We start from the raw sequence: 26,366 nt of genomic DNA on the forward strand, positions 1-26,366 counted from the left end.
CAGTGGACACAACCAGACAGACCTGTAATGATCTCTCACCTGTTGTAGATCAGTGAACACAACCAGACAGACCTGTTGTAGATCTCTCACCTGTTGTAGATCAGTGAACACAGCCAGACAGGCCTGTAACATCTCCTCTGGTTGAACCTCCACAGTCATTCCACAATAGATCATCTGACTGAACAACAAGGCTGCCGCTGCCTGTCAGTAAGTGATAAAAACTGATGTACAAATTTGTATAATGAATTTAAAAAACTGTTCCTACCACATACTGTCCTGACGTAATTATTTATCCTCAAGTAGCTAAATGAAGACAAATTGTTCAAACACAGATACATACTGTGTGACTGGCAATGGTAGACTCCAGAAAAATAGAAATCATTAGTCCAGCTGCATCAGAGAGTCTACAAAACAGTGTATTTCACATGTAAATACAGAAAATATAGAATCATTTTAAAGTCCCAATTCTTACAGTAATATTCTTACATCTCTACACTGATAGTTTAAATAAGACTCACGCTGGTGACAAGGTCTGTAGCTGTATTATGATGGTACTGAACACATGAATCACAGTCTCTATCACGGAATTAATCTCCATGTCTTGTATCTCCACCTACAGAAATAATGTAAAAAAGACATTTTGTTCATGATATAACACACAAAAGATTAGTATATTAACATGAAAAAACTTTAATCAATATCTGCTTGAATAGATTGAATGTTATGCTGAAGGAATTCTTTGTTTTGATGTAATATGGCAGACTTGTGTTACCTTTCCCATGAGTATGCCGAGCAAGGACTCCATATGTTTAGTAGAGTTGGAGATATATGCACTGAAAGTCTGGGACACCTGGCAGCATGCATATACAACCTGGAGTAAAGAGAGAGTTAGCGTCCTGTGAATGACCCTCTGTATAACAATAAAGACTTGAGTTTACACAGTAGATCAAAATGATGCATTTGCCCAAACATTATCAGTTACTACATGTGTCTCGTTGATTATGAGGTTTGTAAATTTTATGATATATATTCATTTGTCAACTTTATGGATGTAATCTACATATTGGAATTGAACCCATGTCCCAAAAGTTTGATTTCTTTGGAAACAATATCAACTGTATGTTATTTAATAAAGAAGTAATATGACTCACTTACAAGGAAAATGTTTACTACTTGTCTATGTCGTTTGTTGTTGAAAAATAAAGGACAACGGGTAAAAAAAATTGTCCATGAACTTTTCAAACAACCCTCACATTTAAAATTTGTTTACCTTAAGAACATTTGAGCAGTGAGCTGGATGTCTCAGTAATATGATGAACTCATCTGCAAGTTGTTCCGAGCCATGATGAGCCAGTTTGTCTCCAACATACAGGGCAATCTGTAAAATATAGTAAACTCATTTAAACTCTGTCAATCTAATTTAAGAAAGAAGAGGCCACTGAACAACAACATTCACCTAGAGTGGCAGTTGCTTTTACTTTGTTATATGAGGTCTCACTACCTTTCATAGTACAGGCTTGAGCTACCTTTCATAGTACAGCCTTGAGCTACCTTTCATAGTACAGCCTTGAGAAATCTGAGATAATTTTCATCCATTTGAAATTGAATTCAGAATGTGACCTCACATGTTCTTAAAGGCATTAATCTTAATAAACTTTAAAGAAAAACTGGAAAACAATGTTTGTACTTTTTAACAAAATTAAAGCTTTTGAGGTTTTTTTTTATTTTAAAATTCTACTCACATACATATATATTCTGGGATATAATTTAGTACAACTAATTCTATATTTCTAGTGCAATACATCTATTCCACAGTTAATACCTTTCTCCTGCCATCAGCGGCCTCATCCACAGACAGAGGCAGATTGACCATGGCCGCAATTGTAGTAACAGCTAACTGTATCAAAGCCTCCATTCTGTCTGCTGCTACCTCCCCATTACCCTCAGCTAGATCTACAAAACAGGTACAGAAAAATCCATTTACAATGTATGTAAAATTAATAGTGCTGCTACAACCTTTCAATTACCCTAGGTTAGCTCTGGAAACACAAAATAAATCCTGTCAAGTCAAAAGAAAGAATACTAAACTGTTGGGCAAGAGTATACTACTATGAGAAAATACAATATCTATATTACTAATCAATTTTATGCAGCAGATCAACAGCTAGAAGAACAGTGCCAGAATGTTCATGTACAAGCATGAAAAGGGGGGGGGGGGGGACAGTATGTAGTGCACTCATAATGGTGATATTTTCCCAACTATCAAATTTCATGTAAATGTACATATTCAAGTACTTGTTCAATGATTGCATTTTCCTAATTAAAAAGTTCAGGTACCAGTGAGTGTTTTGAGGACATTAGGATCTCCCATGGTACAGTTGAGGATACAATCCAGTGTGTTTGTCTGTTTGGTGGCCAGGTGAGTGAAGTATTGGTTAGCTAGCTGGAGCTTGTTTCTCTCCATGGCTTCACACGTGTACATTGCACACTGAAAAATGGAAAATTATACATGTGGATAACCTTCATATTCCATAAATTGATATCAAACAACATGTACACCAAGTATGCAGAGAAGGGTACATGTAGAGTCAACATAATCTGATAATAAGCATGCATCATTACAGAGTATATGTAACAGGAAAAGTAATTTCTATTTAAAATTCATATATTCTAATTAATTTTAAATGTGATCACAAGAAATTTTGTTTTTAAGGAAATGAGTTTGTGAAATACTGAAAAAAATCTGAATACATTACAAATTTGTTGAATTTCTGCAGATCAGGAAGCACTGATCCACTGATAGCAATAAACATACCAGTACAGCTTGTTCTCGTAATCTTAGATCTTCATCCTTTGGTTGAAACAACAGCTGTGGCACCAAGGACATAAACTGCACCATAGCATCATAATACTCCTTCACACTACAAATAATGTACATAAATCAAGAACTAGAAATATGTCCATAGGACATGAATGGCCCGCCAAGGGTATATTAGTAATGCAACATGAAAATGTGTATTAGTGTATGAAATTTGATGAGAATATCTTGAATAGTTTCTTTAAAATTGAAATTGAAATCTAAAAAGTTGGATATAGATGATAAATTCTCACCAAATTATGTATAAGTGCATAAGCTCACATAAATATATCTTAAATGGTTTCTTTAAAATTAAGCAAAATGCAAATTTAAGAAAAGTGAGGTCAAGATCCCAGAAAAGTTCAAGGTCAAACATTTTTGATGCAGTTGAATAGTTCTCATAAATACTTATCAGCATATTATTCTCATAAATACTTACCAGCATATTAAGTTTGATAAAAATATTTTGAATGGTTTATCTAAAACTGAGCTAAACACTAATTTAAAATAAATGAAGTTAAGGTCAAAGGATGGGTCAAGGTCATAAAATGTTGATGCAGTTGAAAAGGATACAGGGTTTTTTTTAGGTCTTAAAATCAAGGATCTGGGCCTTTCCATTTGGGAAAAAATAGCGTCATTAAGTTAAAATTGGGAAAAATATCATAATTCACATTTTTCGAGATAAATTCAAATAGGAGCCATTTTTTGATTTGCAAAGCATTTATTGACTAATTTACATTCAATAAATCTTTACTGAAAATCAGCTTCACTTAATTGTTTGCTGTTCTGAAGTTTTATTTAATTTAAGTTTAATTTTTTTTCTATTATATTTAGAATAACATTAATGTCATGTTTCGAATTGTCTTTTGGGAATTTTCTTCAATGAAATTGGGAAAAACACACACTTTTTACCATTGGGAATGGGGCCTATTACAGGTCCCCTACGACCCCTTAAAAAAACCCTGGGTTACATCAGTATGTATTAGCATATGAAATTTGATAAAAATATTATGAATGGTTTCTTTAAAATTGAGTTAAACACAAATTGAGAAAAGTGAGGTTAAGGTCAAAGGAAAGGTCAAGATCAAAAAATATTGATGCAGTTGAAAAGCTTACATCAGTATGTATCAGCATATTTAGTTTGACACTAATTTAAGAAAAGTGAGGTCAAGGTCAAAGGAAAGTCATGGTCAAAAATTGTTGATGCAGTTGAAAAGGTTACTTCAGTATGTATTAGCATATGAAGTTTGTTAAAAATATCATGAATTGTTTCTTTAAAACTGAGCTAAACACTAATCTAAGAAAAGTGAGGTCAAGGTCAAAGGAAAAGTCAAGGTCAAAAAATACTGATGCAGTTGAATAGCTCTCATTAGTATGTATCAGCATATGAAGTTTGACACTAATTTAAGAAAAGTGAGGTCAAGAAAGGTCAAGGTCAAAAAATGTTGATGCAGTTGAATAGCTCTCATCAGTATGTATCAGCATATGAAGTTTGATAACACTATCTTGAATGGTATCTTTAAAACTGAGCTAAACACTTATTTAAGAAAAGTGAGGTCAAGGTCAAAAGAAAGGTCAAGGTCAATAAACGTTGATGCAGTTGAATAGCTCTCATCAATATCTATCAGCATATGAAGTTTGATAAAAATATCTTGGATAGTTTCTTTGAAACTAAGCTTTGAACAGAGCTAAACGCAAAGTGTGACGAAGGACAAATGGAAGGACAGAAGATGGACGGGACAAATACCATATGCCCCGGCCATATTCATGGCGGGGCATAAAAAAATCAGAGAAACACTTCTCCTTCTTTAAATCTTTTGAAATTTACAACATTTGCATGCTTTCAAGAGATAGCATGTCTTGGACTTATAAATGTTTTGATATAAGGAGTTTTTTTAATGTACTTACATATCTTTATCTATGTCATCATTCCAGCTGATTTCACTGGCAAAGTAAGCATTGAGAGTAATGACAAGATCAATCAGAATCTGCTGACACCAGGGTTGCTGAAATCAATCCAACAATAGCTAGATAATAATCATCAAAATTTTCCACACCTTCATTTCAATATTACAGTTTCTCATCAATAATCAATGGACGTCCAATTTTCTTCTTTTACAAAAAAAAATTACATCAAGTGGACATGTTTACATCTTAAACATTTATTTAAAGCCGTCCCCAAAACTTGCACAATTTTTATCTTTTTCACATAGAAAAGTCATTAATATTACTATTTTGATAATATTTAAAAATCTTCCAATGAAATTCAATGAAGCCAAGCTAATTTTTTCAACCATCATGTTTTTATGAAATGCATACCTGCTTCACTTTATTCTTGTCTAGAATCTCAGCTATCATATTTAGTGGATGCTTGGGTAAAGAGAGTGCTTTCACAAAGTCCAGAATCCATTTTATTTCACTAAACATAAGAACACAATTATACAAATTATGCTTCTTTATCCATTATCTATAAGTTTTATTTCCTTTTAAAGGGTATTTTTAGTTTTCATACAATAGAGAAATTCAATTCTTAGAAGATAGCCTATACTCTAGACTATGTGATCTATATTAATGAATGATATAATGGTTACAATTTAAGTGTCCTTCTTACCATTTTAATGTGACAAGGTTAGTGATGACCCGGAGAACAGTTTTTAACCTTGCTGCCCCCTCCAGCATTCCATCCAACACCTGAGCAGAGCTGGTCTGGATCCTGGTTTTAAGTTTGTTTTGGAACTTGACATCCTGTAGAAGTTTTAGGGCCACATCTGGATCCCCCTCCTGGTCTGTCTGTTCAATCAGTCCCTGCCATTCATCATCACTGTCCACTTCCTGTAAATATTCATTGTTCTCAATATGTAATTCAAACCAAATCTAATACAAGTTGTCTCCCTTAAATTGTACTTGAACCACTCAAGAACATTTTTCATTTAGCATTTTCATTTAACAATTTTAAGTTGTTCACAATTGAGTATCTCATTTAAATACTTCAGTACTTAAGCTGAAATTTCTTACTTCTGTTTCTAGCTTGACATTATCAACATGAGATTTATTTCTCTTCTCTTTACTAGAACTCTTCCTAACTGTCCGCCGCCCCTCGATCTCAATGCTAGGGTACTCCTTCTCATAATCCTTACTTATTCTGTCAGGTCGAGGTGTGGGGCTTACATTCTGTGGAGAAAGAAAAGATATTTTATCAAAACTATCTTATCTAAATAGAGAAATCTGTATAAAAACAATCTGCCAAATTCATATTGATGTGCAAAAAATTTTTTTAAAAAAATACAGTGTATTTAGTTCACTCCTTGGCACAATTTTATCTTGACTCAAAGTTTAAATTGCCCTTGTTAAATTATGAAATATCACAGTGGAATTTTAAATTTATTGATCTTGTAAAGCAACTTCATATTAAGATTAGAAAATCTGATAATCCTTCAAAAAAATTATGATTAAATAACCTTGAATGAAAATAGTACCATAATACATTGAATATTTTTCAAAATTAGTATTTGGTATAAAGCTATTACCAATTAATTTTTATCAAATGTAAAGAATATGAAAATTAAAGATGTGATGATACATATACATGTTGTATATCTCTTTTGAAAATAGTGTTTTAAAAAATGACTGAAGATGAAAGGGATCCAGGGTTTAAAATTGGTGAAAAAACTAAATCTTGATTTAAAAAAAAAAAAAAACTCACCTCCTCTCTCATTTCTGTCATCTGAAATTAGGAATAAAACAAAAACACAAGGTTAAAGGTCACACAATGTTAAAATTGGTAAAAATCACAACAAAAACAGACCAATTCTCTGGAGACACTCCCCTTTCTCTACAGCACTGGTTTGGACCACTCAAGTTTAGAATACATGACTTATAATACATACATGTATTATATAATTTTATAAATGTTTCAATTTTTATACCTGAGAAAAGACATGGTTACTTCTGACTGGGAAATTTTTGCCTTGTGTCATTTTCATCCAAACATATAAACAATTGGTTACCTCCTGTTTCAAATTTGCCATAATCCTGTGGAGTTTTTTTTTAACCATTGTCTGGCTTTTATTAGCCCACATTTAAATAATGACAAGGGTGACTTTAGCAAAAAAAAAAAAAATTGGAGCAAAAATTTCCATTTGAACAAAATCCATTCCAGAAAATCGGTATGATAATAGTAGTGGCTATTAATGTTAGTTGAAAAATCAAGTATAATGCAAAAATAATCTATATATATAATCTAAATACTAAACACATTCAGCATTAACTTAAAATCTTATACATCACTCTATTTAACAAAATAACAAAAAAAAATATCAAACTAAAGTACAAAACAAATGGACAAAATAAACATATAAAACACTGATCCTGGTGTCAGAGAGGGTACCTTGCTAAGCCCTGTATCATCCCAGGGCTCACCGCCCTGCTGATTAGCCTCCACCTCTTTCTGTTGCTGTTTGATGTCCAATTTGACCTCATTCTTTTTGCTGGGACCCCAAGCTTCTTTGCTTGTGGTTCCTTTTTCTGCACTTGGTGCATCCTCTTTGTCTTTCTGAAAACCCCAAAAAATAAAATGTTCTTGAAACTTCATCTCTATCAATATACTCTTAGAATTAAGAATTATAAAAAGATCTGCTTTAAAATAAACAGCGGAGGGATATTATTCATTAATTTGATAAAATAAACTAAGGATTACGAACCCCTTTCTCCTCTTCCATGGCTTTCTTGCGAGCCTTTGCCAGGATTTTAGAGGTACCTGGAGGATGGGCTTTTTCTTTGGATTGCTTTTCTTTAAGAATCACCATGGAGGCAGTCAAAGGTTGTGTAAAGGGGCTCTGTAAGTTAGTGTCCTCTTCTCTCACTGCAATGTATAATCGAGAATGAGAGTAAAACCTGATTTGTTTTTCTTAAGAGGTCATGGTATTATTCTCATATACTTATACACCTAAAAAGATTTGCTCTGTTTCATACAATATGTATGCACAATCAAATTATTTGGCTGCATTGCCATGGAATAATAGTACAGAATAATAGTACAGTAAAACATGGGTACAGTGAACATGCTTATAATGAATTCAGACTAATAGTGAAGTAATTTTCATACCCTGTAGTTTTAAAACAATGTGTATGTATGAGCTTATCAGATAAAACAATTAAATTTATGAAAAAATCAAAATTGTTCATTCCTGGCACTTTGCTGTAAGTGTGCTTTACTCAACACAGTATGCCAAATTCTTTTACACCGTTTTTTTTTTTTCAGGGTTCATTGAACACTTGTTCCTACCATTGACACCATCTACTACAAATGGATGATGTAGAAGATCAGGCCAGGCCAGTCGAGATCGTGGATTCTTTGTCAGAAGACCCTGGAGAAAGTCTTTGAACACAGAACTCATATTCTTAGGCCACTTGACCGGATCCTTGATGATCAGGCTGACCAGTTGGAAAATACTGTTGGTGTAGAAGGGAGGGGTTCCAGTGAAAAGCTCATACAGTATACAGCCAAGGGCCCTAAACAACACAATAACTGTATGAATCTTTCTGTTATTAAGTGAAAAAACAGGGCTGAATGTATTTACTTTTTTTTTCTTTTACCATAAATCTGCAGTGTGATCATATGGTTTTTCTTCAACTAATTCTGGAGACATGTATAAAGGTGTACCCTGTAAGACAACCATTTTACATTGTAATAGCTGTTTAACATGGTGATGATTGCAATAACAAAAAACTTTACAAGAAATTTCAATAAAGATATCATTTACGTGTAATTACATGTTTGCCATGAAAAAGTCTTTTTTACATTTTCAGAATTATGAATTATGAACTTAAAATATTGAAAGTGTGTACCTTGATGGAGGTAAGTACGAGAGTGTTAAAACTCATAGCTCTGGCAAACCCGAAATCACAGAGTTTGACAATGCCAGACTTCCCGAGGAGAATGTTCTGTGGTTTCATGTCTCTGTGTAGGATTCTGTGAGAGTGTAAGTAGTACAGAGCAGATACCAGCTGACACGCGATCAGCTGGACCTGTTCTTCTGGAAGACTACCGTCATCCTCCAGAATTTGGAATAATTCACCCTCTGCGTAATCAGTCACCACAACAACCTAATATGGGCCAAAAAATATGATTTTAATAAATAGAGTTATGTTTCTTTATATAATTACATGTTATTCATAAGTAAATTAAGTGTTTGAATTTCAAAGTGACTTCTTTTGTCAAATCAACAAAATTGTGCATAAAATAAACATATTTTTACACAGTAATTATGCCAAAATGTAAGTTCAGCAGATTTGAATTCATAATGTGCTTTTAAAAACAATTTGTACTTTTAATAAAATTACAATATCATAAATATGCATAGGGAGATCAAACCACTAAAATATTAAAAGGAGGGATATAACAAATCCTTTACAAAAATGAAGTTTAAGTAAATTAGATGTACCTTTATAAGGGGAAATTTTAAGATAAGTCATTAGTAAAGATGAACATTTCATATAGAAAACACTTTAAGTGATTTTATCAGTTTTAGTTTCTTTCTCAACAGAGCCTTATGTTCTTCATATTTACCTCTTTCCCAGTTTCAAAACTATCCAACATTTCAATAATGTTGTCATGGTGCAAATTCCTCATAATGTCTATTTCCCTTCTGAGATTTCTTAGTTCTTTTTCTGGTTTTCCAACTTTTGGAATAAACTTCAATGCAACAACCTGTAGAAATAAATTAACTACTAAAAACTACCCGGTAAGTTACAAGAAATTTTATATGCAATATGCCATTCCAGTCTGCTTGCCACGGAATAAAATCATTTGCATTGATTAATCGAACTTACCTGTGAGGAATACTTTTTCCGCCCCCTGTACACCTTTCCAAAGGACCCTTCACCAATGATTTCCAATACATGATAATTCTCCATAATTCTGCAATGAAATTTTAAATTAACACATAAATGTTAAAGAAAAACAACCAAATTTTTTTCATGAATGATATTCTAACCTGTTCAACCATTACTTTAAAACAAATAATTTAAAAAACAATTCAATAAAAAAACAATAAAAAAAAATTAATAAACAAAATACTTTGAAAAAAATAAAAGAAAGAAGAAAAAAATCAATATAATCACTGAGCCACAATTTCAGAAATTACATCAAGTATTCAAAGGTTTTTTTGACTTTGTAACATCATCGTCAATCTATTCAATACATGTATCTGTAGTCATCAAGTCACTACAATATGGTTAGTAAGAAATTTCAATTTCAGCATGGCATACCTATAATTTTACTTTCTTTGTATGTAAACCTCCGAATATTCAATTTTAAAACTTATTTTATCTGTTGTATGGGACTCTCTTTATTATATGCAAAAAAGATTTGAACTGTTTGAAGATAAAGACATATAATTTAACTTTTATGCCCACATGCCCTTTTAGCAAATACTTTCAAATTAATTCCGCAGTTATTACTTTGGGTTGACAATGACATGATGTTATGTCACAAAGTAGACTGGGTGAATTCAATCTTTAACCTTCAAATGTAATGTGCATTATAATGGTGGTATGTGCATTCAATCTTTAACCTCTCAATGTAATGTACATTATAATGGAATATATAATTAGTTGTGTTTATAGTTGTAACAGGAAGGGAGAAAATGTGACAGACCAAACCAGGATTTGAACCCGAGCCCCCAGAATCACTAGTCATGTACTCTACGAACTGAGCTATCTGGCCACCAGTGATTGACCCTGGCGGATCGCCACAAAGTAAAACATGGTTGGAGCAAACATATTTATAATGAATTCACACTTACAGTGATTTAACTTAAAACATGTTATGTACCTCAGTTTTTAATACTGCATGGATATATATAAGAATTACATTTATAATAAATCAAAATGAATTGTCCCTGGCACTTAGCTATTAGCATGTTTTACTGTATTAAATTATTTAATAAATATCTACTTCAATGAATACAACATTGCTTGCCTCAATGGTCATATAGTCAATATTTGAATTATTATCATCATTTTTTTTTATTTTTTTTATTTTTATTTATTTATTTATTTATTTTTGGTGTTGTTGTTGTTGAAAATTTGTTGTTTTGGAAAAGTCATCCTAGATTAGAGTATTCACAGTTAATGCCAAGGCTGATGAGGAAGGGGTGTACAATTTATCTTTCAAGAATCATAATTCTACTGACATAACATCAATATATTTTTGTGGTCTAGAATATTTTGTCTTGTTTCTTAAATTATCTTATTTTTTAATAAATATTTTTACACACAGAGAGTAACCCCCTATAGAATCAGGGACAACATACTAGCATATAATGTGTTTCAACAAGTATCAAAAACGCACTATCAAACTTCCGCTATATAAGGTGTCTCCTGCTAAGAACGATAACTCCTGTCTAAGGGCAATAACCGTTACAATATTTCCGGTTACAAGAACGATAATTCTCACATTTCCGGTTTACAAAGGAAGCCTCAATTTATCGTCTTGATAGACGCGCTTTTTATTTTTGCACGTTCCTGTGTACAAGGTAGGTTATATTTTGTCGATTATTTTTTTAAAAAGTGTCCATGAAAGTATATTTTTAAAGAAGATTGTATGATAATTAGTAAGAAAGGCACTTGAATGTGGATCATTGCCGCCGCGATGGTTTTCTATGCGCACAATTTACATGAAGCGCATATCAATATCCAGTGCAGTGTCATATATTATGCATGGAATAATGAATAAGAATAATAAATGAATTAAAAAAAACATGACAGATTAATATTAAAAAATAAAAATGCATCGATGTAGATTAAATGTTGATGAATTTTTACTGATACATATCATTGGATTTTACTATATTTTCTTGTAGAAAATAGTGCAGTGCCATTTCTTCTTTATAATTATAAACAGCTGTATAAAATTATATGAAATCAACCTACATGTAGGTAAGTTGCATTTCTCATTATAAAGTCTTTATTTACATTTTTATTTAAATTAATCCTCAGTAAATTAATAAAACACAATTCAATTTCAAATATATGTATAAGTACATATTCTCTTATTACAGTATTTATGCATGTATATTCTTGGTGATGGGCCCCTAGGTAGCTAAATCTGTTCTTTTTCCTGTTTATTTATTCTGTTCTGGAGAGCTTTTGTTCATCTTTTATATTTTATACATTAACTGTGCATGATGAGTATTTACAAACAATTCCGTGCTTTGCCTTTTAAATCCCATTCTGCAAATCCGTTGAGAAAAATTACAAGGAAAAGTGCAGCATCTGATGACATAGATTATTTCCCACCAGAAGGACATGTTTCGTTACCTATTAATAGTTATACTTATTTATATTTTGGTGGTTCCAGACGAGGACAAGAGAGCACTTGGAGCATGTCTAACAAATTGTACAAAGTATCCTTTGTTGTTGATGAAAATGATGTCAATATTGATTATATATATGAAATTAAGCTTTCAGGTGCTCAGTTTCCACACTTGCAGTCAAGTGCTGGTTTTTATATTTCACCTCAGAGTTGTCTATTTGTTTGGGGTGGTCTCAATTTGTCATGTTTTTCTATGTCAAATGAATTATATATTGTCAAATTAAATGACAAGAAAGGTGTGGTTGAAATTGTACAGCCACCAGGTGGCATTTCTTTAAGAAAATTAGGAGGTGAAATTCCCTCAGGTAGGTGTGGACATACACTTACTCACTTTTTTGATTCTAGTGTCATTTTACATGGTGGAGTTTGTTTTCCACACAGATATGCATGTGTTGGTTCATCTTTGTTTACAAATGTTACCAATGATGACAGTTTTTATATGTTTGATTTTGAAAGTCTCATTTGGACAAAACTCTCTGTATCAGGATCTGAGCCAAGAGCATATCACACTGCCACTGTTATGTATATCAGAGGTATGAAGTCTATTGTATATATTGGTGGTGTTACAAAAACTGAAAGTGTTCTTCGAAGAATACCATTATCAAATGTACTTCTTTTGAGGATGGATTCTAATAGGCATTTTCATACAGAAATTCTAGTATTTGCCAATTCCCCTGCTGTTGGTTTTTCATATCATTCAACAGGAGTGATTGGCCCATACATATTTGTTGTTGGAGGGGTGGATGAAAATAATCTTCAAGGCAGATATTCTGTTTCAGTATTAAATATAGAAACATTTTCATGTGAACATATTCAGTTTGACCAGTCTTTTAGGTCAGCTGGTCATTCAGTTTGTAAACTGTCTGATGATTGTTTGATGATATGTGGTGGTATGCATTTGCAATATTTTGTTTTTACCAGTAAGCAAATGGTACCATGTCCATGTGATTTTGAAAATGATTGTAGAATTATTGAGTCTACCGAAACATCTCCAATATCTTGGATTCAGTGTGAAGGTACATGTAAAAGATGGCTACATCAATTTTGTGTCGGAGTGTTAGATAGTGACATGAGTCGAAAAAAATTTATCTGTAGCACTTGTTCTAAAGCACCCAGAGGTAAGAAGAGAAAATTTCCTGTACAGAATTGATCTGATTTTGTGAATTATTTTGTCATGTACTAAATTTATTATTTCATCATATATTATGTGAATCACCTCATTTGTGAGTATTCAATAATATTAATTAAGGACGCTCTATACACTAGAGGAAAATATTTTTTGGACATTGAGAAAATTATAGTGTGTAAAGGTGTAAGTATTGAGCTTATCTATCACATTTTCGACATAGGGTGCCTTGCATTTACCCCCAGGAGAAATATTCTAAGACAATGAAGTACTGATGAACATAAATCACTATTGTTCACTTAAGTGGGCAAAATACCTGCGAATTAAGTGTTCTATCTATTCATCTTGGCCTATTAAAGTGTTATGAATTCTTGATTTGATCACAAATTAAGTAATGAACTGTACATTTCAATTTATATTATTCTTGATCAAAGGGCAGATCACTATCTGCATAAAAATACCACAAAATCAGAACTCTCTAGTGTGCAGTGTATAGAGGGCTTTTAAATATAATGTATGGGTTTTTTTCTAGGTGCTCAAGCAAATTTTTTTGGTAGTTCCATTTGTTCACATTTTCTTAAACATAAAATTATGTTCTAGCAAGTATATAACTGACTTTATATTTTGGGGTAAACTCAAATTGATACACATGATCATTGTTACTGAACATTTTGCCCATATGCTAGACATTTGTATTTCTGATCCATACTTTTTGTGTATTCAACTCAGTTATGAAACAATTGTTTTAACTGTGAGTTAGCACTTCCTGTTGTACGTGGTGTATATTGTATACTATTTGAACAAAGAAATAAGATCATAATAGTGTTTCAATGTGCATATATTTATATTTGTATGGTCATAGTGAATGTATACTTTGTGACAGGCACATTGAACTAAATGCATATAAGAAGGTAAATTTCTGAGTAATGTGTCAGATTGATCTATATACATTGATCTATTTACATATATACAGTTATATAAGCTTGTTATGTGCATGTAAATACCTCCTGTACTGGCACATAAAATTTTACATATTTTTGTTCAAATACATGTAACATGTACATGTAATACTATAACTTTGAAAAATTTCAAAAGAAATCTATTATGATCATGAACAAAGATATTAAATGAAATAAAATGCACTGCATGATCATATTCTAGTGAAATATTCATAAGAAGATTTACAAACTAGCATTAAGAAGTGGACAAGTTCTCTTATTATGACCGCAAGTAAAACATAAAGAACAGCGAGTTTTCTTGTGCTCAACCTCGGCAAGCTTAAAAAGAGCCTTGCTACTATAAAGCCAATGAAGTTTTAAAACATCACACAAACTGCCATAGGTATTTCCACGTCGGGAGAGATTTTTTCTAAAATGTCTAAAAAGTTTGTTGCCTGCCTCATTGCCCTCACTACTAAAAGCCCCAATTGACCCAGGCCCATTTGGGTCCTCTATAAGTTGCTGAACATGTTCAATAATTTTATGTAAATAATTGGGCCACTCTACATAATCAAAATGTTCCAGTAAAAGACTCCCCATTTTAACAGCATTTTTTTTATAATTTTTTACATCTAATGGACATTCTTTCTGAGGATCTTTACATCTATAAACTTTCCTAAGTTGTAAAAATACATTCAAAACAGAAGACAGATTTTCTTTTCTGACAGAATCTGAAACAAGTTCCAACAAAACAGAATGAGGAGTTTCAAAAAGGGTTCTGGCATAATTACCAGGCATCATAAGCTGGGGATTAATTCCACAATTACATTTCATATGTTGATCAAACAAAGACTCTGCATTTTGAACTAAAGGTTTTACATCTTGTGTAAGTTCCCATTTTGTAACACCAGCAATTTCACGAACAATAACTTTCTTAAAAAACTGTCCTAAATTAATATCTGCATGTGTGGCATCTATACCTTTCTGAATTGGTTCAATTTTTGTAAGGGGAGCAGATTTTACACCTTTTGAAATTTTTTTCAATTCATTTTCTGACAAAGAATTTGGATTGACACGTAAAATTTCAGCTATATTTGAACATTCAGACACTGACCTGTTAATTGAAAAAGATCCCAGAAATTCTTTTGCAGATTGTTTATCTGCATCACATAAAGTACACAAATATTTTGACCCACTACCCTGAAGACCAGAGTCTCCCCTGTCTCTTTTTTCGTCAACCATAGAATTAAAAAATGAAAATTTATGAAACATCCAACCCTGTTTTGTTTTCACATGCATGCGATTTTGCATCAAAATTTCTCTTTCATTTTCAATAGGTAAAATGCAGACAACATTAGATACATGATTGTTTTCATCAGAAATTGATTCTAAAAGTGGTCTGTTTGTTCGAACACTGTTTGGCAATGGCTCAGTAAAAACATCATACATTTTGCCTTGATATTCAGCTTGAATTTGGACTATACAAAAAGAAAATCTAAAAGCTTTATCCGGTAACATTTTGTAATCTTTTTCTTTGTATACAGAGACTTCACCCATTCCATCACACCCGTCTTTAACAATTGTATGAAAAAGGACATTTTCAATATTCAACCCATGTTTTCCTAAACCATTTACAATATCAGACTCGAGTTCTTGCAGGGTAATGGAAAGTGCTTCAAAATAAGAAAACCTAACTCCCATACAGTTTGGAGTTGCCATCTCAACAAAATCTGGCATAAAACATTCATTTACATTTAAAGGCTCTGTGTGAGGATTTTTAGAGTTTTCGAACAATACATTGCCCTCATTATCAATAACTTGAAAAACAGCCGCAGATGGCATAAACAAATTCTCACAACTTTCCATTTTGCTGGGGGCTTGAAAAATATGAACATTGTTTTGAGAAAGAAAATCATACTGGGATCTATATTGTCCCTTACTTTGCAAAAGGTCAACTCTAATTGCTAAACACTGTTCTGGAGAAAGAGTACTATCGTTTCCTAACCACAAATTCTCAATTTGTTTCCAACGGGGATCATTAATATCCTTTAAATGATCTTTCAACATAAAAAACAAAACGTCAGACTTGTTCTCATCTTGCATTTTACAAAATTCATTCACTTGAGATATAATAGGTTTCAGACGTTTATGGCGTGTGTGTTTTGCAGAGACAGAATGAAGGGGTAATTTAAAGACCTTAGGTTTTGTTGTTACATCAAACAAAAATTTTGTACCTCTCATTGAACAGGTATTTTCATGTTCATCAATATTTCTAATCAAAAGTGACTTTGAACAGTTTTCATGAATACAATGCACTAACAAGGTATCATAAATTTGAAGAAGATGACCATGGAGGGGGGACACCTCACTCTCATCAAGCAATGATCTACATACTGGACATGCGCTCGACAAAGAAAACCAACCAAAAATGCATTCTTTACAAAAAATGTGATTACATTTTGAAATATAGGGATCACATGGGACACCTCGACAAATTGTACACATAAAAGATTGTGCAACTTCTGCATTGCAGAATCGCTCAGTAGGAATGCTCCTAATAACAACATTTTTAAACATTTCAGATGCAGACTCAGAAGTAGTGACTGTACATGAATCAACAATTGACAATTTATCTACAGGGGGAAAAAGTGAGCTATCTACAGGGGGACAAATGGAGCATGATGTTGAACCCGATGGATGATCTACAGGGGAATTATCTACATGGGAACAAAAGGAGGATGAAGATGAAGGGCAGTCAGAGGACGTGATGTCTGTTGTCTCTGTCGAAGGTCTTGACTTGTCTTTGTCCGCGCTGTGATAGGAATGTTCTTGTCGGATGAAACTGTTCTTTTTGGACTGGGATGGGATGCTTAACTTTCTCTTTAAGATTTTCTTTGGTCTGCCAGGTTTTACATAACAAATGTCACAGTTGTCTGAATGAGGCAAAAATTCATATAAAACAGGTAAATTAACTACAATGTCATCTTCAGCTTGGCTGTGTCTTGTCAGTCTAAGTCTACACGCGGTGCAAATTTTAGAAGGATGAATGTTCTCAGAGTCACTGTCAATGTCAATGTTGTAAAGGGAGGTAATTGCAGACTTGAAGTTTTCTTTGGGATGAGACTTAGAATTGATGGGGATTTTCACACCACAGAGTCTACACATACACTTCAACTTTAATTCATGCTCCATTTCTGTAGAAGAATTGAAATAAAATTTTATATAAATTTTATCATTTTTTAAATCATCTTTCTCCTGTATATTACACAATGTAGCAAATTAGTATGTATATATGCAACTCTCTGATACACTGTATTTTCCATTAAAAGGGAACAATCATTTTATTCTGAGGGGAAAGACCTACAGATTTTTGAAATTAATTAACTAGTCTTGAAAATGTTGAAAATTAATAATCCAACTGTAGTTGGCAAGAAAAATAAATAATTAGACTTTTCTTCTTTTTTTTTTTTTTTTTTTTTTTTTTTTTTTTGCTTGTCAAATTTTTTTCCAGTGATGAAGAAAAATAATCTGACCGGAAAAATTTTGCCAGCCCCCAGAATCAAGTGGTTGCCTCCTAATCAATTATAAATTTTTAACTGTTGCATATGAACAAACTGATTTACAACATTTTATGTGTCCATTTTGGACATGTATATGTGCTCAGAGAAGTACAGAAAACTTGTATCTTTTACCAAATAACTTGATGTAAACCTTTTTTTCCTTGACATAAGAATTTTATATGATCTGAAAATCCAGTCATCAAGATATGTGGTGAAAGATTAACAGTATTCAAATACTTCAATACTTCTTTAAAATTTACTATGGGCAGTAAGCTAGATATCGACATATTAATCCATATGATAATTTGGAAATATGCTCAATGCATATCTAAATCATAATGCTCAGTATGACTTCAAATTATATACAACTTCAGAAAGTATGCAATTGCATGCATCACCTTTTACTGCTTTATATATATATTTATATATATGTGTGTGTGTTATATAAATATTGCATGTAGTTGAGTGTAACAATGAAAATTTTCACCCCAAGAAAACTATTGTCAACGGCACATTGTTTGCACTGGCAGATTTAGAGCCCCCCCCCCCCCCTTTTTGTGTCCAAAATATAAGATTTAATAAATTTTTATTTTTATTTGGTGTGGCTGTGGACCCCTACCTCAACCCCAAGATTTTCAAGATTCCTGGATCTGCCACTGGTTTGACAATGGTTTTCGAGGGGTGAAAATTTTCAATGTTATACTCAACTGCACTGCATGCAATATACTGAATGTTTTATACAAAAACATATAACAGTGAACCTTGTGCGCATAAATTCTGCACAGTCACTTTTTTTTGGAATATCACCCATCATTAAGCAATGTTGACTGTTGCAACGCTTTCGGGCGTGGCTTCATCATTCAGTGGGTAATAGTGTTTTTTAACAAATGTTTCTCGCTGAATCAGATTCAACTAATTTACATGAAAGTATTATATATATGAAAGTATTATATATATATATATATATATATATATATATATATATATATATATATATATATATATATATATATATATATATATTATAAAGCACAAGTTCCTGTATAATATTTTTTTGGTAGGTGACTTTATAAAGAAGAAAAATATTTGGTGAAAAGCCCATGTAATTTATGCATAGATAATATAAAATAATATTGAGGTGGTCCTAAGGATTTTAAATGAGATAATGCAGGTCAGCAAATAAAGTAGATGAAATACTATCTCAGTATTTGAAATACATTGAGTCAACACTCCACTGTATATTATTCAGTGTTTGAACTATACTTTTTAATGAATTTTTATCACAAACGCCATCAGAACACTTTATATGATATAAAAACATTCCCCTTCTTCAATCCTGCAATAGGGCTATTAATATTTCTACTTTTTAAGACTCAGTTTGCTTATTCACTTGCTATCAGCAACCATTTTCACTATTTTTGTACCAAGACTTTTGAGTTTCAATGAATGTGTAACCATGTTTATCGGTTGTGTATCCAAATGAACAAAAATTTTCATGAATCTACGTGTCCTATATGACCTTGGTAAAATTATCTCTTTTCACAGAAAAATTTCATAAAGCAGTATAAAATATTTAAAAATTTATTTAGAGTAGCATATTGTTATTACAAAAAAAGCACCGGAAGTCAACAATATCATTTTTAAATTACCGTTTCAAACTTTTCTTTCGGACGATCCAAACTCAAATCATACCATCGGGTTCGTTATTGTGTGTACTTTCTGTTTATCGTTCATGCGCAATGATACGAAAATAGAGTACCATTCGGTACCCCTTGCGCATCTAGCATATCTAGTGGTTATCAATCTGAAGCGGAGTGTGGGGAGCACCCGTGACGTCACAGTTGTAGTGCATTGTTTTTAAATATGGCTGACTGAGCAAGAGACGGGAAGTTTGATAGTGAAACGGGTATGGAAAAAATAAAAATCGTGACAAATCAAAAATTATTTTATACAAATATCATTTACCAATTTTATCAAATGCAATTCCTCTTCAATTAAAGATATAAATACTTTTGCTACACAACAGCATCGTAAAAATTTTGCTTTGTTTACGTATGTTACCAATTTTTATAGTCGCCGCCATTAAGCAGTAGTGCGCATGCCTCAAATTCTGAGAAAAGCATTTTCAGAACCTTGCTCCCGAGGATCATTTCAAATGTGAGATATTTTGGATCTTGATGTGTCATTATCGATATCTGTTATTTTTTTATAGTAGATTTCTTATAGGAAGATTTTGAAAAACGAACACATCTGAACTAATAAAAGATAACGATTTGTATACTTTAAATTATCGGGATTGATGTACTTGAAATTCAATTCATGTCAACAATGGCTGAGGCATTTCCAACACGTGCTGAACCAACAGATTTATCACCATCTAGCACTGATCTGAAGCCCGAACAAGCAAAGAAACCAACATGCATTTTAGTATTGGGAATGGCGGGTTCGGGCAAAACAACTTTTGTTCAGGTAAAGTAACATATATATGTGAATCATGAACATGGAACAAGTAAACATGAAATGTACTATATAGTACATGAATATTTTTTTAAGTACATGTAACTGCAATGTACCTTTTTGATTTCAAAAGATTTTTTTCAAAATGTTAGGGAAAAAGACGTGTTTTGTTTTCTTAATTCCCATTGTTCAAGTATGATTATTGCTTCAATAACCTTTGATTAAAAAAACTGTGTTATTGACTTTCATTTTGGCATTTAATTGTACTTTTATTTCTTCAGAGAATCACAGCACATCTTCATGCTAGAAAAACTCCTCCATATGTTATCAACTTAGATCCAGCTGTACATGAAGTACCTTATCCAGCAAATATTGGTAAATGTCATACCCTGAGTTATTATTCATGACAGTATCAAATTCTCATTATAATACGCTTCTTGTCAAGTCAAGTAAATTTTATTTATAATCGGCATATATCTACAAATAAATTAATGTACAAATTAACTAATAAAAATGAGCTAATTTAGCTCTTCAACCAATTTAATAAATTTACACAAAGATATAAAGATAATATTTGGAAAAAGTGTACATGAGGTTTACCCATGGCTGATATTGTATAGTTTATTGATCTTATTTCAGATATTAGAGACACAGTTAATTACAAAGAGGTTATGAAACAGTATCCTTTTAGAAGTATAAGACTATAGACGACAAAGTGTGCACTTAGATTTGTAATGAAGTATATCTTTTTGTACTACAAATTGTATGTATTTTATTTGAAAATAAAATCATTATGAATCTTAATCAGTAAAAAAGATATTCATTGGGTCCTAATGGTGGAATTGTCACTTCTCTCAATCTATTTGCCACCAGATTTGATCAGGTATTCTTTTTAATTAAAGGTTTCTAAGGTGAATTCAAAGATAAAGGAAATTTTGTGTTTATTCTTTATTTTATTTATTATTATTTCTGAATAAATAATTCTCGATCATAATACTTTTGAATACTTACTCTCCCTCTCTTCTCTCTCTCTCTCTGTCTTGCCATGCAAAATTTTATTATTTGATTTCTGATCAGAATATACATGTATAAGCAATATGAAAAAAAAGGTATTTAGATGATTTCATGTGCCAAACATCAGAATAGCGAATTCTTTTAATTCATTTCAGGTCATGCAGTTTATAGAACAGAAAACAGGAGAGACAGAGTAAATAGAATATAAATTAATATTTGATTAAATACATCTGAATGATTTTACATATTTTAATGTATTTCATGTTTAATAAATGTATTTTTACCATCTACAATCGGATGAACAAGCTTTTGAAAAATAAAGTGCTCTTATTTTGTAGATATGTAATTCTGGACACACCAGGACAAATAGAAGTGTTCACCTGGTCAGCTTCTGGAACCATAATCACAGAGACATTAGTTAGTCTATCTACCTCATTGCTGTGTTATTACATTGATTTATTGTCCAATGAAATCAAAGCAAAACAATTAAATCTAATTAAAATTAAATGTTACGAATCTGCTACTGCTTCTCACAGTTTGCAAAGCAGTAGCGGATTTAGAACTTCTAATTTAAATTAGATTGAAAGCAAAGATAACTTATTTTGGTTACTGCATGATTATTTAATTCCTCTAACTTTTGCTATTTTTATTTTCATAAAATATTTCAGGCATCAACTTTTCCGACCATTGTGGTGTATGTTATGGACACATCTCGCAGTATCAACCCAGTAACTTTTATGTCTAATATGTTATATGCCTGCAGTATCATGTACAAAGCCAAGCTACCTTTCATTGTAGCTATGAACAAGGTAAAAGTTTTTACTTATTCTTCAATACATGTAGATAATCTGTAAAAATTTCCTAAAGTACAGTTTTTTTGTGCATAATGATGTTAACATCCAAAGTTTTACACATTTCTGTCAATGGATTCTAATTAATGATTTACATGTAAGTCAGTTATAAAAATTATGTTTTTGTTATTAATTCATTGTATGTATACTAAAGAGATTCTAATTTATGAGTATTTACACTGTTTGAAGTTGCATTGCTTTCTTGTATTTATTGTCACAGATTCTTTGTTTTTACTGCACTTTGACAGAATTTATTTGGTGTCCATATGTATTTTCAGATTGACATTGTAAGTAACCAGTTTGCTGTTGAGTGGATGACAGACTTTGAAATTTTCCAGGAAGCGTTAGAACATGAGACCTCCTATGTTTCAAACCTAACCAGGTCTATGAGTCTTGTTCTCGATGAATTCTATGCAGGACTTAAGGTACCTAAAACTTTGTTGGAAGCACTAGTAAATGCTGGTTTTTCCTTAAGTAAATTTGAGAAAAATGTTGAACCCTCCTCTCCATTTCTGTTGGGGGGGGGGGGTTGTCAGATGCTCATTACCACCTGTACACACTAGTACCGTTACATAGTGAAAAGCCTAGATTTCTGATATTATTTTCAAAATAAAAGATAAATAAGTATGAATAAAAAATACATGTAGATATTTAACAGAAATTTATTGAAGACTACCTAACAGTCTTAACTGCATTCTTTTTGTTTCACTATGTACAGAATGTGGGTGTGTCTGCCATGACAGGAGAAGGTATCCCAGAATTCTTCAAACTTGTTCAAGATGGTGTAGTAGAGTATGAAAAGTAAGCAGTCTGAACTTTGTCATTAAGTTTTTCTTCTCTGTACATATTCCTGAATTCTCTCTTCACATAATGAGAGCCATTTTACCAATTACAGAGACTATCGTGCAGAGTATGAAAAACTAAAAGCAGAGAAAGAACTAAAGGAAAAGGACAGACAGACAGACCAAATGTCAAGGTTACAGAATGACATGAACAGTGAAGGTCAAGGTGACATGGAAGGTATGAATGAAGATTTCTAAATATTTTCTATCAGAATTCATGTTTTTAGTTAGTATGTGAAGTATTTTTAAATTATTGTTATTCTATGGATTACATGTACATGAATTCATACCTTAATATAATATGTACATGCTCCTTATAAGACGGAGTTGTTCAGTTTCTTTGTGAAATGCAGAAGATATAAAACAAAACATTTTGCTTCATATGAAATACATGTACATGTACTTTAGTTATACATACTTTAAAAAAAAATGATTCAAACTGGACCATTATGTATGTATGAAAATATAGACATGCATTTTCTTTAGAAAAGTAAATACCTGGGTAGATATTTATAGATGTTTGATTATAATTATTATTTACAATTTTAAGTTCACAATAAATTTTATAAGTTCTTTTTTTTTGCAAAGAATATTACTTGTTACTGGTTCTTTGAAATTTTCTAAGATTGCAAAATTTCGAAAAATATGAACACACACACACACAAAAAACTGCATTCCATGTTATTTATTAAACAATCCATCAATGTCTTTTTCTCTAGTGGATAAGAGACTAAGAGGAATGGTCATCACTCCTGGTCAGGAGGAAAGCGATAGTGATGAAGAATTCAGGAATGCACCAGAGGAGGGTAAGTAGATATCAGGTTAAGGTTTATGCTGATGGCAAGGTCAAAGGGCAACTTGATGCTCAGTGTAAAATAGTACTATATATATGTGTTTGTCCTAGCCATGCAATGAACTAGGAATTCAGAAGTTACAAATCAAATTATCAGGATTACATAAAAATAAAGTAATAAAGTAAAGCTCTTCAGAATAAAAAAACTGTAGTTGATTTTTAAAGTGATTCAGGAATATATGGTAGATAGACTAGGTATTTTGGGTTGCCATGGAAATATTGTGTTTGTTTTGCAACCTGCAAACAAAATTCATGGGTATAGTTTATTTCTGTAATAGTGACTGAGGATGTGATAGAATGTGTATGCAGTATGTATATAAATACCAATATTTTAAATGCATTGGAAATGTAAACATTCTCCAAGGGAAGAGGGTGTATCTTTACAGACAACTCATAAGATCATATTGCATTGATATGCTGAAGCAGAACATGTTAATGTAGTGCAAAGTCTATTTTGAAACTAATAATATAAGTACAAAGAAATTTGTTTGTTTACAAAAAAATATATTACCAGTGCAATAATAGAAATAGCAATATTTCCATCATACAAAACTATTTTTTTTTTTATTAAAGACATATTTTTTATTACAGATGAGGAGGAGCAAAGAGAATACGAATCGTTTAAAAACTTCCTCAAACAACAGAAAGACAGACAACAACAAAAGTATGAGGCCAGTCAAGGGGACAAGACGTGAAAATTGTCAGGGATACTTCATTGTTATACTGTTATCTCTTCCTTTGTTTAATTGTATTGTTGCTCTAATTGTAAACCAGTTCAACATGTTTGTGAAGTCACTAAGAAGGAAGCAGTGAAAAATGCTTTAATGCTGCAATGTATGAAGACTGTTTTCAAAAGACATAATGTAGTCACTTACAAATGTGGAATACTTTTATTTTTCCAAATTACAATCATTATGTGCTTTTGTAATCCATATCAACAGTGAGGGAAAAGCATATTGGAATGAATTTCTCATTCATATACATATTTAAGATTTTGATACAGAATAAAAAATCATTTACTTTGGTTTATAAATTACACATTATCATGAACTGGAAAGGTGAAATAAGCATGGCAAGAGATTTCATGATGTTTCTTATTAACACAGACCCTTTTATTCAACACTCTCTCAATGTAGGCTGACACACTTTAATTAGATACCGCAAACTACATGATTTCTGTAGATGGAAAGTTTTTGTGTGTATATGTACATTTATGATATTAAAAAATGAAATTTTGAAATTTAAAGCAGCATTAAATTTTGGTGTGGTTTTATAAATTTATTCATGTCTTATTAGTCAACTAGAGACACAATTCTTCAATAGACTGTTTCACGTACGATAATGCAGTAATGCTCTTGTGCAGGGCAAATTGATATTTGGTGAGTTATGATGTAACAGCAATTGTTTAATTATCTGCTAGCAAAAACCTTGCCGAAAGTTATTAATTTGCACTGCAAAAGAGCAGAACCACAGTTATCATGAAAGGGCTAATACCCATTACCATCCAAAGTATTTTTGTTGGTAGTGAAAAAGGTCACAAATACATAGATCTAAATTTGACTATAACTCACTTTATAGCTGAATTCATGTTAATTAAAAAAAACAAACTTTTCTTTCACTATTGTAATCAATACAATTGTGAGATTTATTCTCATATTTGTTTATTTTCAATACATGTAGTAGGACTGCATCAGCGTTTATTGGTTTAGGCCATATAGACCAAGAATATCAGTCTGAATTATAAGCTCAGTGGTTAGAACCTTGGATCTGGGGTTCCTAGTCCTGCCAAATTTCCTTCTTTCCTGTTACATTTGGGGTCATTTAGCACCCCGGCCTGGACTTACAGGTAAAATCCCTGCCAGGGGTTAAAGAATTTGGGTTGTGTGTCAATTGAAGGGGTCAGGAATGTAGTAGTTTGAGCTATATGGATTGTGGATAATGGCCTAGATAGGTCAATGAGTAGAACACTTCACCAGGCATACAGGGGTCCTTCGTGCAATTCCTGGGCCATGATTTTCTAGCTCCTTTAATTATTGTTACATGTACATGTTTGTATATTAAGTTCACTTTTGGCAGCCAGGTAAAATTTAGTCCGAAATATCTGACGTTTTCTAGGCGTTTTTCACGATTTTGATATTTTATTTGCCAGGAAATTCCTGGCGTTTTTCACGATTTTGATATTTGACGTGCTAGGAAAATTCCTGGTACATAAAATACCAAATTGTGAAAAACGCATGGAAAACGTCAGATATTTCGGACTGGCTATTTAAGTGTGGTAGCAAAATACATGTACATATACATTTTCAACAGTGAAATACTGTGATTTATTTATTGAATAAAAGTGATATTCTCTCACAGTGTGAAAGGATACCAAAATGATATTCTCTCACAGTGTGAAAGGATATCAGAGTAAGTAAAAATTAATTTCTGGCCTGTCATAAGATAGGGATAGTAACTAAGCATCTTGATAGAGCTAAAACTGCAAATTTCTT

At 32.0% G+C, this 26,366-nt stretch overlaps 3 protein-coding genes across 4 annotated transcripts in view; 1 reads left to right on the forward strand and 2 right to left on the reverse strand.

The window, feature by feature from the left end:
- Positions 1-19,919, reverse strand: part of LOC133181045 (serine/threonine-protein kinase 36-like) — a 47,785-nt gene extending 27,866 nt beyond the window's left edge. The window contains exons 1-21 of one of the 2 annotated variants that reach the window (XM_061315573.1): positions 19,823-19,919; positions 9,689-9,776; positions 9,426-9,566; positions 8,705-8,962; positions 8,453-8,520; positions 8,142-8,368; positions 7,558-7,718; positions 7,245-7,409; positions 6,561-6,581; positions 5,873-6,028; positions 5,469-5,689; positions 5,177-5,276; positions 4,766-4,863; positions 2,816-2,921; positions 2,338-2,488; positions 1,823-1,953; positions 1,271-1,378; positions 773-871; positions 519-613; positions 341-404; positions 91-201 (exon numbers count right to left, since the gene is read on the reverse strand). In XM_061315573.1, coding sequence (XP_061171557.1) covers positions 91-201; positions 341-404; positions 519-613; positions 773-871; positions 1,271-1,378; positions 1,823-1,953; positions 2,338-2,488; positions 2,816-2,921; positions 4,766-4,863; positions 5,177-5,276; positions 5,469-5,689; positions 5,873-6,028; positions 6,561-6,581; positions 7,245-7,409; positions 7,558-7,718; positions 8,142-8,368; positions 8,453-8,520; positions 8,705-8,962; positions 9,426-9,566; positions 9,689-9,772 — 2,565 coding nt within the window. In that variant the 5' untranslated portion in view covers positions 9,773-9,776; positions 19,823-19,919. The remainder of the gene's footprint in view (positions 1-90; positions 202-340; positions 405-518; positions 614-772; positions 872-1,270; positions 1,379-1,822; positions 1,954-2,337; positions 2,489-2,815; positions 2,922-4,765; positions 4,864-5,176; positions 5,277-5,468; positions 5,690-5,872; positions 6,029-6,560; positions 6,582-7,244; positions 7,410-7,557; positions 7,719-8,141; positions 8,369-8,452; positions 8,521-8,704; positions 8,963-9,425; positions 9,567-9,688; positions 9,777-19,822) is intronic. The other variant, XM_061315572.1, reaches the window with a different exon arrangement.
- LOC133181311 (V(D)J recombination-activating protein 1-like) lies at positions 14,541-17,489 on the reverse strand. The gene has a single exon (XM_061315835.1). The coding sequence runs from the start codon at positions 17,487-17,489 to the stop codon at positions 14,541-14,543; it is 2,949 nt and encodes a 982-aa protein (XP_061171819.1).
- Positions 19,920-20,155: 236 nt separating the features above from the next.
- Positions 20,156-24,898, forward strand: LOC133181388 (GPN-loop GTPase 1-like). Its single transcript, XM_061315903.1, has 12 exons — positions 20,156-20,326; positions 20,596-20,689; positions 20,954-20,993; positions 21,131-21,197; positions 21,484-21,521; positions 21,667-21,745; positions 21,997-22,137; positions 22,458-22,604; positions 22,898-22,980; positions 23,075-23,199; positions 23,741-23,827; positions 24,466-24,898. The coding sequence occupies exons 1-12, from the start codon at positions 20,177-20,179 to the stop codon at positions 24,567-24,569; spliced, it is 1,155 nt and encodes a 384-aa protein (XP_061171887.1). The 5' UTR covers positions 20,156-20,176; the 3' UTR covers positions 24,570-24,898.
- Positions 24,899-26,366: the final 1,468 nt, after the last annotated feature.

Source organism: Saccostrea echinata, unplaced genomic scaffold (assembly GCF_033153115.1).
Source record: "Saccostrea echinata isolate AGI-Se365-2 ecotype Australia unplaced genomic scaffold, CSIRO_AGI_Sech_v1 ptg000008l, whole genome shotgun sequence".
Lineage (NCBI taxonomy): Eukaryota > Metazoa > Mollusca > Bivalvia > Ostreida > Ostreidae > Saccostrea > Saccostrea echinata.

Coding starts and splice junctions, on each gene's coding strand:
- LOC133181311 (XM_061315835.1), bottom strand. CDS start 17,489: ATGGAGCATGAATTAAAGTTGAAGTGTATGTGTAGACTCTGTGGTGTG.
- LOC133181388 (XM_061315903.1), top strand. CDS start 20,177: ATGTCAACAATGGCTGAGGCATTTCCAACACGTGCTGAACCAACAGAT. Junction 20,690..20,953: donor ACCTTATCCAGCAAATATTG/GTAAATGTCATA, acceptor ATCTTATTTCAG/ATATTAGAGACACAGTTAAT. Junction 21,198..21,483: donor TTGCCACCAGATTTGATCAG/GTATTCTTTTTA, acceptor AATTCATTTCAG/GTCATGCAGTTTATAGAACA.